Below are 16,503 nucleotides of genomic sequence, written 5' to 3'. Positions count from 1 at the left end.
CCTAAAAGGGTTACTTTGTTCCCCAACCCGGTCTCCCCTACCTGTGTGTGCCTGCGTGTGTGTGTGCACGCCTGTCCAGTCAAAGATGTTGTTGTGGACAGGAAATACACCTGTTATCTACCACTGGCTAGTGCTTAACTGTAGCATCTGAAGATGCAGGCACTTTTCCCAGTGTTTTTTTTAGGGGGTAGATCAGCTTTAATATTGCAGATAGATTGTAGCTTCCATCAATGTAATTGTCTACATTTCCAATCCCCCATACAGTGAGGGAAAAAAGTATTTGATCCCCTGCTGATTTTGTACATTTGCCCACTGAAAAAGACATGATCAGTCTATAATTTTGATGGTAGGTTTATTTGAACAGTGAGAGACAGAATAACAACAAAAAAATCCAGGAAAACGCATGTCAAAAATGTTATAAATTGATTTGCATTTTAATGAGGGAAATAAGTATTTGACCCCTCTGCAAAACATTACTTAGTACTTGGTGGCAAAACCCTTGTTGGTAATCACAGAGGTCAGACGTTTCTTGTAGTTGGCCACCAGGTTTCCACATATCTCAGGAGGGATTTAGTTCCACTCCTCTTCGCAGATCTTCTCCAAGTCATTAAGGTTTCGAGGCTGACGTTTTGCAACTCGAACCTTCAGCTCCCTCCACAGATTTTCTATGGAATTAAGGTCTGGAGACTGGCTAGGCCACTCCAGGACCTTAATGTGCTTCTTCTTGAGCCACTCCTTTGTTGCCTTGGCCATGTGTTTTGGGTCATTGTCATGCTGGAATACCCATCCACGACCCATTTTCAATGCCCTAGCTGAGGGAAGGAGGTTCTCACCCAAGAGTTGACGGTACATGGCCCCGTCCATCGTCCCTTTGATGCGGTGAAGTTGTCCTGTCCCCTTAGCAGAAAAACACCCCCAAAGCATAATGTTTCCACCTCCATGTTTGACGGTGGGGATGGTGTTCTTGGGGTCATAGGCAGCATTCCTCCTCCTCCAAACACGGCGAGTTGAGTTGATGCCAAAGAGCTCGATTTTGGTCTCATCTGACCAAAACACTCCTGAATCATTCAGATGTTCATTGGCAAACTTCAGACGGCCCTGTATATGTGCTTTCTTGAGCAGGGGGACCTTGCGGGCGCTGCAGGATTTCAGTCCTTCACAGGGTAGTGTGTTACCAATTGTTTTTTGGTGACTATGGTTCCAGCTGCCTTGAGATCATTGACAAGATCCTCCTGTGTAGTTCTGGGCTGATTCCTCACCGTTCTCATGATCATTGCAACTCCACGAGGTGAGATCTTGCATGGAGCCCCAGGCCAAGGGAGATTGACAGTTCTTTTGTGTTTCTTCCATTTGCGAATAATCGCACCAACTGTTGTCACCTTCTCACCAAGCTGCTTGGCGATGGTCTTGTAGCCCATTCCAGCCTTGTGTAGGTCTACAATCTTGTCCCTGACATCCTTGGAGAGCTCTTTGGTCTTGGCCATGGTGGAGAGTTTGGAATCTGATTGATTGATTGCTTCTGTGGACAGGTGTCTTTTATACAGGTAACAAGCTGCGATTAGGAGCACTCCCTTTAAGAGTGTGCTCCTAATCTCAGCTCGTTACCTGTATAAAAAACACCTGGGAGCTAGAAATCTTTCTGATTGAGAGGGGGTCAAATACTTATTTCCCTCATTAAAATGCAAATCAATTTATAACATATTATATATATATATTTTTGACATGCGTTTTTCTGGATTTTGTTGTTGTTATACTGTCTATCACTGTTCAAATAAACCTACCATTAAAATTATAGACTGATCATTTCTTTGTCAGTGGGCAAACGTACAAAATCAGCAGGGGATCAAATACTTTTTTCCCTCACTGTATATATTTTTTGTAAATATATATTTTTCCCCAGTGTTCATTGTGTAAACAGAAATGCACAGCTGCTACCAAGACTCCGCTGACACCGACAGTCAAACTACATGTCAGGCTACCAAGAGAGATTTTGAACCCACATAAATATTTCTAATCAAAGGTTGTTTTGCAGAGTTTTCTGATGTTCTCATGCATTTGGTATGGAAGCCTGTATGGTCTACCTAACTGTAGACATGGGACACAGGGAATGGTTATTCGTGGGGTCACACAGAAGTTGGGTCAATGTGAATGTAATAACATTGATGAGAACTGTGAGAAAGAAATGCCCCTAGGCCACAGCAGGGAGACGTTGTCGAGGATCTTGACAGATTCTGTGACAGTCAGATCTCAAGAGACATTTAGTAGCCTAGGATGACTCATGTTGGTTTTGTTGATCTGTACAACACTAGATGGGCCTAGGGACCATTGTCTATTTTCATGGGTTTTGTGAACATCCAGACATTCTTAGTATTGAAGTTGCTATACTGATTTATATTATTATAATTTATATATAATAAATCCCTCCAGATTAACTAGTTCATTAAATAAGTATTATTATGAATTCACTGTTGTAATGCATTCTAATTTACTGTATTTCTTGATGGTGGAAGAAAAAAAAACTCAAGGAAAAGTCGATTTGGACGAGCCAAACATTTAGTAAACACCATTATAAGAGCCATGCACTTTAGTACTCACATGGCCTGTCTTACAAAATGCACTCTTGACCTGCATTCCTTAGCTCTCCTCTCGTTTCAAAACACTTAGATTATGGAATGATTCAAAATAATTTAAAACATATCTTTCAAAAAGGATTACATCTCTATACGTATTTCTATATATTACATATATATGTTGACCACAGAATGAGTGAATAACATTTCATTGAGCAAAGACCATCCATCGGCTCCCGATATGACATTGTGAAGATGTTACATGAGGATTGGTCGGCGAGGGCATTGCTGAGAAAGGTCTGTCACAGAGTAAAGGGAGGGGGAGAGGGGTGTGTGCCTCACTCATTCCCAGAATCCTTTGGGGCAGAGGGGACACTGCTAGGCGTAGAAGGTCTCCACTTTGACTGCTTGGCAGAACATCGTCATTGAGAAGACCAAACCCAGAATCTAAACAAAGGGAACACATACACAACCAAAACCAATGTGACACAACTACATCATCAATACAGTGGCCATGTCTGAATACCCATACTTGCGTCCTAAATAGTAAGCCATTTGAGTATGCAAATAAAAGAGCATGGCGCTTGTAACGCCAAGGTAGTGGGTTCGATCCCCGGGACCACCCATACACAAAAATGTATGCACGCATGACTGTAAGTCGCTTTGGATAAAAGCGTCTGCTAAATGGCATATTATTATATTATATTATTATTATAAATCAACAGTTGTTTAGTGGTCCGAATATGTCAGAAACATTAACTTGCTTGACCATGCTGTAGGTCATGTAACTATACATGCAATATGCTTTGTGGACTTCACTGGACAGAGGTTGCTATCTTTTGTGATAAAACAAAGGTGTGGTTACATTTATTCTGCAACACAGGTTGCAGTCGTGGCATACTTTATACTTTTTACTACGCTACTTGCTAAATAGTATGCAGTTTAAGTATGTAGTAAGTTAGTATGGGTATTTGGACACGACCAGTGTCTCCATTGAGAATAAAAGGAACAACCTCAGAAATTGGAATTGGAATTCACTGTAATAGTTAATAGTGGCCTACTTTCAAATCATCTAATTTCTTATCAATTATTAGTGAGATTAGCCTGGTTCCAGATCTGTACAATATGTGCTTTAACCAACTCCTCTGACTTGTGTTGTCATGTCATTCAGTCTGACCCCAATGCAAGCTACAGTAAATGTTCATATGCGCAGATATTTGGAATGGGGTCTGTATGGCAAAGTTGGAAAAGTTGGAAAAGCAGATACCGATCTTCTGGTGCCAAGCTAAGATGTTGTGGTTCCCTGTCAATAGACATCACTATAAAATGCTACCCACTGAAACATAGGCATTCAAAGCACTTTCAATGTGCACTGAACAGTACAATTGTGTCACCAGTGTCTGTACCTGTGTGAGTGCCGTACACAAAGCAAATAGCCACAGGGCCACCAGATTCTCTTGTAGCCAATCCTTCACCCGCTCGTAGCATGGCTGTGGAGACACACAGAAATGTAAACAAAAATGTTACAGCACATTATACAAAAAACATCACATTAACCCACATTTATAGCATGAGGTGCCTAAGTGTAGCCTACAGCAGGGTTGGGGTCAATTCCATTTAATTTCAGTCGATAGAACAGCCATAGAAAAAGTTATTTTATTTTTAAGATTAGAGAAAACAAAACGAACATGTTTTATGTGTTTCCTCATTCAGTCCATCTGGTGCTAGTCTTGGTAGACTTACAAGAGTATCGGGCCCACAGGCCCTTTTCTACACCACCCAACACAAAGTGACACATCCTCCCATACATGCCTTTTACTCTGCAAATCATCTCCTTGTCATGTTAGCTAAGCGGATGCCTTCAACTATTTCCCCCCTCTGCTCTTTTGAACCAATGTTCCCTGGGATAGCTACCATCCCTATTTAGCACTATGGACGGAAGGATGGGAGTAACTTGCAGATGGTACCATTGCTCTGTGCCGGGACAACATTTAAACAAGCGAGCGGGATGAATTTTTCATTGCCAACATGAACAGGATATACACTTAGGCAACTGCAACCAGTTTCTCCAACTCTCCCTTTTCAACGTTCAAGAGACATTACGTGTAACACAGTGTCAATGAAAATGATGATATACCACTAGACAAATACAAGTCTTTACGTAACAAATTGTGAATAGTTTATATATCCTCAAAGCAGCTGAAGTGGTTGTTGTAATAATGAAAAAAGTGGCATAGACAATGGCATACAGCGATGGGACTGGCACAGAGTGCATGAGCCTGGCATGGTATATGGCAGAAAGAATTTATGCCTCAGTTTTAGCACTGCTGGTTTTCAGTCTTCCCCTATAATCAGGGATTTAGACCTGGGACACCAGTTGAGTGGATTATCTCGCCAAACACAGGTATTAATCAAGTAATAATATAATTATATATTAATTAACTACCAGGGGCAAAATAAAGAAAATCAGCAGGGCTGCTGCAGACCTCAAGGCCCAGATTTAAAAACCCCATAGAGACGATTAACATAACTAAAAAATCAACATCAAAATCTGTCTAAACTAGAGATATCTGGGTTTTTTGTATGGGCTGCATCTCAATCCACCGCATACGCCCATGTTTGTCAGACCAGGAGGCATCCCGAAAATCAGTCTTCTCACAAAAACGTCTAACACTACAGACGTTTCCATGAGAAGACCGATTTCTGACCTTAGGGTTAAATACCCCTTATATTTCAATACCTGGGGTATAAGGCATACGAGAACAGGTAATTATCTTCAGCAGAGCAGTGTTTCCCAAAGCGTGGGTTGGGTTTTAGCAAACACTCAGTGGACTGTGGGTGGATTGTCTGAGATTTATGAACAGTATACTGTAATGCTTTGTTTACCTGGTTGGTCACAAGGAAGGCTTTTGGACCAAATAAATTACATTTGGGCACCAAAAACAACATTTGGGAACAACTAGTGTGCATGCGTGTGCATACGTGTGACAGAGAGACAGAGAGAGAGAGACAGAGAGAGAGAGAGTATGTGTGATTCTGTGCATCTTACCGCGGTCCACCAGGTCCCTGGGTTCTCGAGGCCACAGTTGTCGCTGTACTCCAGACAGCAGGAGTCGGGCACGCGGCTGGCGTTATACACCTCAAACCAGTCCGTATGGTTGGTCACGCCACAGCAGCGGAACTACACCAGACAAGGACACTGCACGTCAATGACCCAACAGAGAGGAAAACCAAACATGCTACACACTAAAACCATTCTGTATGATTCATAAACAGAGATCGTTCTTAGGCACTGACATATGTATGTTAAACATATCTCTGTCACGTCTTTTATTTGGATAGTTCTCCCTCATCACTCCAAAGTGGTCATTACTGAATTGAAACTAGATCTTTGCCTGGGTGCATTTTGCAGTGTGGTAATGTATTCAGTGGTGGGTGGAGAGGGTAAACTTGGTCTTATGGAATGAGAACTCTTGCTGCGGTTTTGACATGTGACTCAATCTAGAATTTAATCTTGAACACATGGTCTCTCTCTCCCTCTCACTCAGATGTGCAGTCAGTCACACAACCTCACTAATGCACACTACAAACAATCAAACTGGACTTTATAATGTAAAAAGGGCCCATTCTGTAATCAAACAGCCCAAAGTCTGGTATCTTGTATCTTTTGATGTCTCTCGACAGCTTTCACCAGCAGTGCCTGCGCCATTTTTATCAGCTCCTTTTATTCAATCTTTTCTCTACTATCTTTCCTCACCTTGTGTTTCCTACCTTCCTTTGCCCATGATTTGAGCTGTGAATTTTGGTCATGAATAATACAAAGCCAAGCACATCAAAGTGAGTGTGGAAACAAACAGTGTTGTTCTTCGGGGAGTCGTGCAGTCCAATTTGCATTTCTCTTACTGTTTGGCAGCCTATTTAAAGAATCCAAGGCTATCCAAGGCTATTCTTATTGGTTGGAAACAGGTTAGATTGCGTAATCCCTCGTCCCTATGAAGTGGTACATATGATCATGTAATTAGCGTGCAGTACTGTATTTCTCCAAGCTTAGCCTGTTTTAACACTAGCCTGGTCCCAGATCTGATTGTGCTGTCTTGCTAACTCCTATGGTCATTGTCATGCAGTGGCATAAACAGATCTGGGACCAGGCTAATTTAAGACGACTGTACTGTTCTACTGTTGACCACCAGGGGACAGTCTAAGCAGGACAAGTTGACTTACATTTTATATTTATATTTTAGTCAATTAGCAGACGCTCTTATCCAGAACGACAGAGGAGCAATTAGGGTTAAGTGCCTTGCTTAAGGACTTACATCCGTTTGTATAATCATCCAGGCATTGGTCAAGCCCACGTTGCCCTCGGTGCCAAAGAGCTGGAGTCCCCTCTTCAAATCCCTCTGGGCATAGTGATCAATCTGGATACAAGACACACAAAGACATGAAGGTGAAGACATGAACATCCTTACTCATGCAAAACACACACGACTCCGAAACATACGACTTAACCTTATTTACACATTCAGTCAACAAACAAGACATCAATCTGATTGATCGCCATTGACCCAGAGCCTTTGCTCTCTCAAAAACTGTGCCAGTAGGGTAATGTAGTCTTTTGGCATGTTTGTGTAGAGGGCTACAGGCTGACACCATCAGTGGTCTGTTCAATCCGCTGTCAAAAGGGCTCTCCCACTCGGCTAAATCACATCTGTTTACAGCCGTTTCAACACAGCCGCAATGTAGCATGAATAATAGACTCTATACCTGATATTTTTCTGAGCAAAATAATATACTGGTATAATGTAGAACACAAAGGTAACACAAAGGATAACATAGCATGAGTAAGGCCTTCATGGGAAGTGTTACTAAAATAACATTTCATGATTTTAGCTTTGTTCTTGTCTTGTATTCCCTTCTGAGAATAACAGGAGCAAAATTTGCTCTGCTGAAAGCACAACGGGCCTTATTCTGACTTGAGATGCACACTTAACTCTGACTTTCGCGTCATTCATTGACGTCAATGGGAGACAAATTCGAGTTTAGTGCTATTTCAAGTCAGAATATGTCCCTTAGGAAATAAGTATCCTAGTATCTTTCCAGCAGATACTGGCTCAGACTTCCAATCATGACACTGCTGTAACTTTTAAAAATGCATGATCAAATCGGTCTGGAGAAAGACTAATCGACTCTGATAAATGTTTTAAACTTTTAGTCAAAGTTTGACTTTTCAAGCTGAGCCTAATAGGCTCTCATTAGTAGGGAGGGTGAACTGCTGCTTCACTGTTAGCTCCGAATCAATGTTGTCCTCGGGACTGCCGTCGCCTCCTTGACTACAGCAGGCAAGGTAAGGAGGGAGGCATCAATTATTTAGAAGGAGAGAGAGAGTAGGTGAAGGGCAGAGAGAGAGAGCGAGAGAAGGAGAGAATGGGAGAGAGAGAAAGGGGAGAGAGAGCAGGAAATAAATGAATAGCAGAGGAAGCACGAGACAAGGTACACAAAAAATGCGAAAAACAATATGGAAGACCATAATTCACTGCTTTTGCAACTGCGACCTGAAAGTAAACATAAACAAAGTTGGCATTATGTGGGTATAAAACACATTGTTGTAGGCGGGGGAAATTACATTTCAAATTTTTTTTTAAATGCTCAATGGAGACATTCATGGCATCGGATCAACGGAAGGAGAGAACTTGTGGAAAGAAAATGGATAAAAGAAAGGAAATAATATCTTTCCAGTGAAACCAGCCCTACAGACAAACACATACATTTTCTTTCAAGTCAGGAAGAAACATAGAAAGTGAGAGATAAGTGAAACAAAAATGGGCTTTAAATACGGTAGGGGGAGAGACATTAGCATATCCCGTGTATTGCCTTGGAACACACTGACTCATATATGCCGGGTCACCACAAGACAGCGAAACCTACCATATTAGATTAGAGATTCAAAGAAGGATTTTGTATCATTTTTCAGCAACTGGCAACCGCTGCGGCCTCACAGTCTGAAAGTCATTGCTTTGAGTGATTCTAATCAACTTGATGCTGCTTACAGAAGCCACTGTTGTTTTATACACACTGCTATGGATTAGCCTGAATCATGTTGTTATCAAATGGGTGATTTAGAAACAACTGTTTTTCCCTTGCAGTTGAAAACCATCCCTTGCTCTTTCTCATTGTCTAAAAATCTGTCCTCTCCTCAGTCCTCGCCTCTGCTCCTTCATCTGCACTGATCTGAAAGAACGTACCAGGTGAAAGCTAGGCTAATGTTGAGCTTCCAGCATATTTTTTTCCCCTTTCAAATCTTTTCCAGTCAGTGCAGTGAAGGGAGAGGAGAGATCAACGTTTTATTTCCGACAGTGTTGAAACAGTGCATTCCGAAAGTATTCAGACCGTTGACTTTTCGAAATGTTGTTACGTTACAGCCTTATTCTAAAATGGATTCAATTGTTTTCCCCCCCTCATCAATCTACACACAATACCCCATAATGACAAAGCAAAAACAGGTTGTTAGAAATAAAAAATAAAACACTTAAATATTACATTTACATAATTATTTCAGACCCTTTACTCAGTACTTTGTTGAAGCACCTTTGGCAGCGATTACAGCCTCAAGTCTTCTTGGGTTTGACGCTACAAGCATGGCACACCTGTATTTGGGGAGTTTCTCCCATTCTTCTCTGCAAATCCTCTCAAGCTCTGTCAGGTTGGATGGGGAGCATTGCTGCACAGCTATTTTCAGGTCTCTCCAGAGATGTTAGATCGGGTTCAAGTCCAGGGTTTTTGCTGGGCCACTCAAGGACATTCAGAGACTTGTCCCGAAGCCACTCCTGCGTTGTCTTGGCTGTGTGCTTATGGTCATCCTGTTGGAAGATGAACCTTCGCCCCAGTCTGAGGTCCTGAGCGCTCTGGAGCAGGTTTTCATCAAGGATCTCTCTGTACTTTGCTCTGTTCATCTTTCTATCGATCCTGACTAGTCTCCCAGTCCCTGCCACTGAAAAACATCCCCACAGCATGATGCTGCCACCACCATGCTTCACCATAGGGATGGTGCCAGGTTTCCTCCAGACGTGACGTTTGGCATTCAAGACCAAGAGTTCAATCTTGGTTTCATCAGACCACAGAATCTTGTTTCTCGTGGTCTGCGAGTCCTTTAGGAGCCTTTAGGAACTCCACGCGGGCTGTCATTTGCCTTTTACTGAGAAGTGGCTTCCGTCTGGCCACTCTACCATAAAGGCCTGATTAGTGGAGTGTGCAGAGATAGTTGTCCTTCTGGAAGGTTCTCCCATCTCCACAGAGGAACTCTGGAGCTCTGTCAGAGTGACCATTGGGTTCTTGGTCACCTCCCTGACAAAGGCCCTTCTCTCCCGATTGCTCAGTTTGGCTGGGAGGCCAGCTCTAGGAAGAGTCTTGGTGGTTCCAAACTTCTTCCATTTAAGAATGATGGAGGCCACTGTGTTTTTGGGGACCTTCAATGCTGCAGACATTTTTTGGTACCCTTCCCCAGATCTGTGCCTTGAAACAATTCTGTCTTGGAGCTCTACGGACAATTCCTTCGACCTCATGGCTTGGTTTTTGCTCTGACATGCACTGTCAACGGTGGGACCTTATATAGACAGGTGTGTGCCTTTCCAAATCATGTCCAATCAATTGAATTTACCACAGGTGGACTCCAATCAAGTTGTAGAAACATTTCAAGGATGATCAATGGAAACAGGATGTACCTGAGCTCAATTTCGAGTCTCATAGCAAAGGGTCTGAATTTTTTTTTGTTGCCCATCTTAATCTTTTCTTTTTATTGGCCAGTCTGAGATATGGCTTTTTCTTTGCAACTGCCTAGAAGGTCAGCATCCCGGAGTCGCCGCTTCACTTTTGACGTTGAGACTGGTGTTTTGCGGGTACTATTGCCAGTTGAGGACCTGTGAGGCGTCTGTTTCTCAAACTAGACACTCTAATGTATTTGGCCTCCTACTCCTCTTTCTATTCTGGTTAGAGCCAGTTTGCGCTGTTCTGTGAAGGGAGCAATGCACAGCGTTCTACGAGATCTTCAGTTTCTTGCCAATTTCTCAGAACAAGAATAGACTGACGAGTTTCAGAAGAAAGTTATTTGTTTCTGGCCATTTTGAGCCTGTAATGGAACCCACAATTGCTGATGCTCCAGATACTCAACTAGTCTCAAGAAGGCCCGTTTTATTGCTTCTTTAATCAGCACAACAGTTTTTAGCTGTGCTAACATAATAACAAAAGGGTTTTCTAATGATCAATTAGCCTTTTAAAATGATCAACTTGGATTAGCAAACACAACGTGCCATTGGAACACAGGACTGATGGTTGCTGATAATGGGCCTCTGTACACCTATGTAGATATTCCATTACAAATCAGCCGTTTCCAGCTACAATAGCCATTTACAACATTAACAATGTCTACACTGTATTACTGATCAATTTGATGTTATTTTAATGGACAAAAAAAATGCTTTTGTTCGAAAACAAGGACATTTCTAAGTGACTCCAAACTTTTGAACTGTAGTGTATATAAATAATGTATTTCTGTTTTTAATTTTTTATAAATTTTGCAAACATTTTTAAAAACCTGTTTTCGCTTTGTCATTATGGGGTATTGTGGGTAGATTTATGGGGGGGGGGGGGGAACAATGTAATCAATTTTAGAATAAGGCTGTAACGTAACAAAATGTGGAAAAAGTAAAGGGGTCTGAATACTTTCCAAATGCACTGTATTTCAGACATTGTACTGTATGACATGTTTATTGGACGAGGAATCAGGAAATATGAAGAGAAGGGGAAGGCTCTGTGCATCGTCCCAAAATGGCAAACTGCTTATCTATGCTCGTCTGTGATAGCTCCCGTCAAGGGGTGAATAGTGTCAAAATGGGGCCTTTCTGTGGTTCTATTCTCTCTGGAGTCATTCCGCTTAATGTCGTATGTTTATTCAAATGTATTCATATGTATTCATATTTATTCATAGGAAAACATTGACAGAAGCTGTTCACGTTTTGTTTTCCACAGCCTATTTTCCTCAATGCTGCTTTGCTCCTATCTAGTTCTTGTATTATGGTTTTATCTCAACCTGATTGCAATATTGAATTAGACTGTTACCTAAAATCCCTGCATTCCTAGGAGACAGTTTGTACATGACCCTCATGCTGGCTTATGCCTATGAAGTTTGAATCAACAGATACTTTTACCAGACGTAGGTTCAAATACAGTGAGGGAAAAAAGTATTTGATCCCCTGCTGATTTTGTACGTTTGCCCACTGACAAAGACATGATCAGTCTATAATTATAATGGTAGGTTTATTTGAACAGTGAGACAGAATAACAACAAAAAAATCCAGAAAAATGCATGTCAAAAATGTTATAAATGCATTTGCATTTTAATGAGGGAAATAAGTATTTGACCCCTCTGCAGAACATGACTTAGTACTTGGTGGCAAAACCCTTGTTGGCAATCACAGAAGTCAGATGTTTCTTGTAGTTGTCCACCAGGTTTGCACACATCTCAGGAGGGATTTTGTCCCACTCCTCTTTGCAGATCTTCTCCAAGTCATTAAGGTTTCGAGGCTGACATTTGGCAACTCGAACCTTCAGCTCCCTCCACAGATTTTCTATGGGATTAAGGTCTGGAGACTGGCTAGGCCACTCCAGGACCTTAATGTGCTTCTTCTTGAGCCACTCCTTTGTTGCCTTGGCCATGTGTTTTGGGTCATTGTCATGCTGGAATACCCATCCACGACCCATTTTCAATGTCCTGGCTGAGGGAAGGAGGTTCTTTGAAAAACACCCCCAACGCATAATGTTTCCACCTCCATGTTTGACAGTGGGGATGGTGTTCTTGCGGTCATAGGCAGCATTCCTCCTCCAAACACGGCGAGTTGAGTTGATGCCAAAGAGCTCCATTTTGGTCTCATCTGACCACAACACTTTCACCCAGTTCTCCTCTGAATCATTCAGATGTTCATTGGCAAACTTCAGACGGCCCTGTATATGTGCTTTCTTGAGCAGGGGGACCTTGCGGGTGCTGCAGGATTTCAGTCCTTCACGGCGTAGTGTGTTACCAATTGTTTTTTGGTGACTATGGTTCCAGCTGCCTTGAGATCATTGACAAGATCCTCCCGTGTAGTTCTGGGCTGATTCCTCACCGTTCTCATGATCATTGCAACTCCACAAGGTGAGATCTTGCATGGAGCCCCAGGCCAAGGGAGATTTACAGTTATTTTGTGTTTCTTCCATTTGCGAATAATCGCACCAACTGTTGTCACCTTCTCACCAAGCTGCTTGGCGATGGTCTTGTAGCCCATTCCAGCCTTGTGTAGGTCTACAATCTCGTCCCTGACATCCTTGGAGAGCTCTTTGGTCTTGGCCATGGTGGAGAGTTTGGAATCTGATTGATTGATTGCTTCTGTGGACAGGTGTCTTTTTATACAGGTAACAAGCTGAGATTAGGAGCACTCCCTTTAAGAGTGTGCTCCTAATCTCAGCTCGTTACCTGTATAAAAGACACCTGGGAGCCAGAAATCTTTCTGATTGAGAGGGGGTCAAATACTTATTTCCCTCATTAAAATGCAAATCAATTTATAACATTTATGACATGTGTTTTTCTGGATTCTTTTGTTGTTATTCTGTCTTTCACTGTTCAAATAAACCTACCATGAAAATTATAGACTGATCATTTCTTTGTCAGTGGGCAAACGTACAAAATCAGCAGGGGATCAAATACTTTTTTCCCTCACTGTAGGCTAGTATTTGTACTTTGAGCGTTTGGTTGAGCATGCCTGAGTGCCAGTTGACCCTGCTACGTTACAGCCTTATTCTAAAATACCACTACAGGATTTCACCAATGGGTTCCTCCTTTTCACACAAAGAGCAGAACATTTTATGTTTTGTAGGTATTCCAATGAATTAGTAATTTCATGTTGCCATTAATTTAATGGGTGAATCACTATGATTAGTAGTGTGTTTTACCAACCAAACATTTCTCTCAGCATGAAATGGAACTTTTCCATGCTCGAAATTCATTCAGGCAGTGGTTACATGACTCAATTTCAAATTGCTACATTGAACCTCAGAAGTCCCATGTTGCTGAGGTAAAATGTGCACCTTGTTTATGTAAGGACTATCATTCATGCTATTATATTATATGTGCCAACATCAGTTCTAAAAGAAACAGTGACATTGGAGAAAATGTCACTGTCTTTCATTTGAGTCACATTCTAATGTTGTCGTCATTGAAGCTTTTATAAATATTAATTAATTAATTATATTGTAAAAAAGAAAAAAGGAAAAAAAAGGTATAATGTGTATACCAACTGAAAGTGACCGACACCAACTCCAGGTGACTTTGACAACTTCCATGGTCATGTGAGTCTGTCCTAATATGGACACCGTACGGATCACCATTTTCCTACAGTAATTAGTTTGACCTAGTTGGAAAGGAACCCCTGCCTGGCTGCTGTAACTTTTTTAATGACCCTATTTGATTAGGTGGTTATGTGACTAGGTAATGAAGAGACTAGGTCAGCGTTTCCCAATCCTGGTCTTGGGGACCCAGAGGGGAGCACATTTTAGTTTTTTACCTAGCACTACACACCTGATTCAAATAATCAAATGCTTGATGATGAGTTGATTATTTGACTCAGGTGTGTAGTGCTAGGGAAAAAACTAAAATATGCACCCCTTGTGGTTCCCAGGACCAAGATTGGGAAAAACTGGACTAGGTGGTACTGCCATGCTTGCCTGGAGTTACAGGGATTGAAGTCAGTTAAAGATGGCAAGGTTGGCAGCTGTAGGCTGGCACTAGAGTGGCATTAGGTGGCACTGGCTGATGTGGTGATGAGACAGCTGGGAGTGTTCCAGGCCATCAGTGGAGCAGTGGAGTTGTGGGAATGAGACCCGGCAACAGAATACTGATGAAGGATCAGGGAATCAGCTCTCTGGGCAAATATTCCTCATTATTTCGTACTTTCTCAATCATGTTGAATCAACGTGGCTGGTAGGTTGAATATTACTGAAAAAGGCAACAACATACTGTACGCTGTTTCTGTAACTCAGATTTGCAGCGGTAACTGATACATTTGGCTATAACGCAAGTTGACATAACCGTTAACGTCATGTACCAACTCATTTGATCACTGAGACCTTGCTGAATCACGTGTGTTAGTACTGGGCTGCCATAAAAGCCAGCACACACATCTGGCTTCCAGTACCCGGAATGGAAAACACTGTTTAAAAAAAAAAAAGAACAGCCTTCCCAACAATAACATTAACATATAGCTGTCTTATGTCCATGTGGAATGACTCCCTGATGTTCAAGAACATTGTAGAGTCCATTTAAACTAGCCGCTAGAGGACCATTCCCCTTTTGTCTTCCTTCCTAAGAAGTCCTACAGTACATCTACAGTATGCCTGACTTTTACAGTGCCCCGCTCTTTTACTCAGTTTCTCATTGCACTACTTTCAATCAATCAATCAATTTTATTTTATATAGCCCTTCTTACATCAGCTAATATCTCGAAGTGCTGTACAGAAACCCAGCCTAAAACCCCAAACAGCTAGTAATGCAGGTGTAGAAGCACTTTGAGTAGAACAGTTAAGAAATTAAACTGAATAATTCAGATCCGGAATGGAGGATAGGGAAACGGGAATGTTAGACATAGGGACTAGGGTGGGGACTGAGGAAAGTTAACATTCATAACGGAAGGGATATATTGGCTGAGAGCCCAGGAAGATGCTACCTATCCCAGGAACACTTCTAGAATTACACAACGAGTGAGACAATGGATTATAATGGCTGTGGGACGGAGGATTCAGATTTAACAGAGCCTGTATGGGTTGATTACATAACCACGGATAAAAGGCAATACATAGTACGAGAGTGGGAAAAATCTAATACACTCAATGGAAATAAAGAGGGTGGAGAAAAATATCGATGGGTGGGATCATTATTTACTAAAAGGTATAGACAGAGACTATAGACACCAACGGCCTTGGCCCTGGCCCTCGGTAGCGAGGATGCCAAAAGTCATGCATAATGGAGTAGCCGTGTTCGATAGATTGGAGGGTGTCCCATCATTGGAGCAACACTTGTTTAGATGGTGCCAGTGTACGCGTGCGTGCGTATGTAGGAGCAGGATGTGTGTGTGTGTGCGAATTGTATTATTAATCCCTTCCCAAGTTGGAAATGCTCTGATGTGCAGAGATGTATTTATGTTGAAAAGCCATTGCTCCTCTGCTTTTCAATCCGACTTGTTTATTGTACAGGGGAAAAGCATATTGGATGAGTTTAAATTAATACATGTGATTACATTCTGTGAGAGTTAAAAACTGTACCAGAATCAACCACAATAAAATAAATAAATAAGAGCGAGACATCGCCTTACCTGGTCTTGGTAAACAAAGAAGAGCATGATGGACAGAATCTCCAAGAAGAAGATCAGAAGAAGGAGGATGAAGAACTGTGGAGGGAGAGGAGAGATAGAGGGAGAAAGCGGGAGGGAGAGAGAGAGTGCATTAGAAAAAGGGCACCGCATTTTATGAGTTAGCCCATCAGGCCCGGGAAACGCTCGCCAGAGGCATAATACATGGCTGTGTAGTATGAACTTTAACTTGAGAAATGAAGAGCGGGAAGACGGGAGAGACTAAGTGTCAGGAAGAGTGAGTTTGAGGAGACCGACATCGAACGCCTTTTAGATCATTCCGCCTTATATTTATGACTGACAGAGAAAGAGAAGGGAAGGAGTGGGACAGTAATACTCAAGAGAGACAGGTTGGGCCGTGATACAGTGAGCTCCAAATGTATTAGGACAGGGACACATTTGACTATGAGGTTAAAGTGCACACTGTTAGCTTTAATTTGAGGGCATTTTTATTCATATTGGGTGAACAGTTTAGAAAATAGAGCACTTTTTGTACATAGTCCCCCCAA

General features: G+C 41.9%; 1 protein-coding gene across 1 annotated transcript in view; it reads right to left on the bottom strand.

Moving 5' to 3' along the window:
* Positions 1 to 2,531: 2,531 nt before the first annotated feature.
* Positions 2,532 to 16,503, bottom strand: part of LOC311111470 (tetraspanin-4-like) — a 56,700-nt gene continuing 42,728 nt past the window's right edge. The window contains exons 3-7 of the mRNA XM_084154205.1: positions 15,959 to 16,033; positions 6,884 to 6,985; positions 5,620 to 5,751; positions 3,977 to 4,060; positions 2,532 to 3,017 (exon numbers count right to left, since the gene is read on the bottom strand). Of these exons, the coding sequence (XP_084010331.1) occupies positions 2,949 to 3,017; positions 3,977 to 4,060; positions 5,620 to 5,751; positions 6,884 to 6,985; positions 15,959 to 16,033 (462 nt within the window). The 3' untranslated portion in view covers positions 2,532 to 2,948. The remainder of the gene's footprint in view (positions 3,018 to 3,976; positions 4,061 to 5,619; positions 5,752 to 6,883; positions 6,986 to 15,958; positions 16,034 to 16,503) is intronic.

Source organism: Coregonus lavaretus (assembly GCF_964263955.1).
Source record: "Coregonus lavaretus genome assembly, chromosome: 37".
NCBI lineage: Eukaryota > Metazoa > Chordata > Actinopteri > Salmoniformes > Salmonidae > Coregonus > Coregonus lavaretus.
The sequence above is the reverse complement of the archived record's forward strand: the minus strand, read 5'-3'. Positions and strand labels throughout refer to the sequence as shown.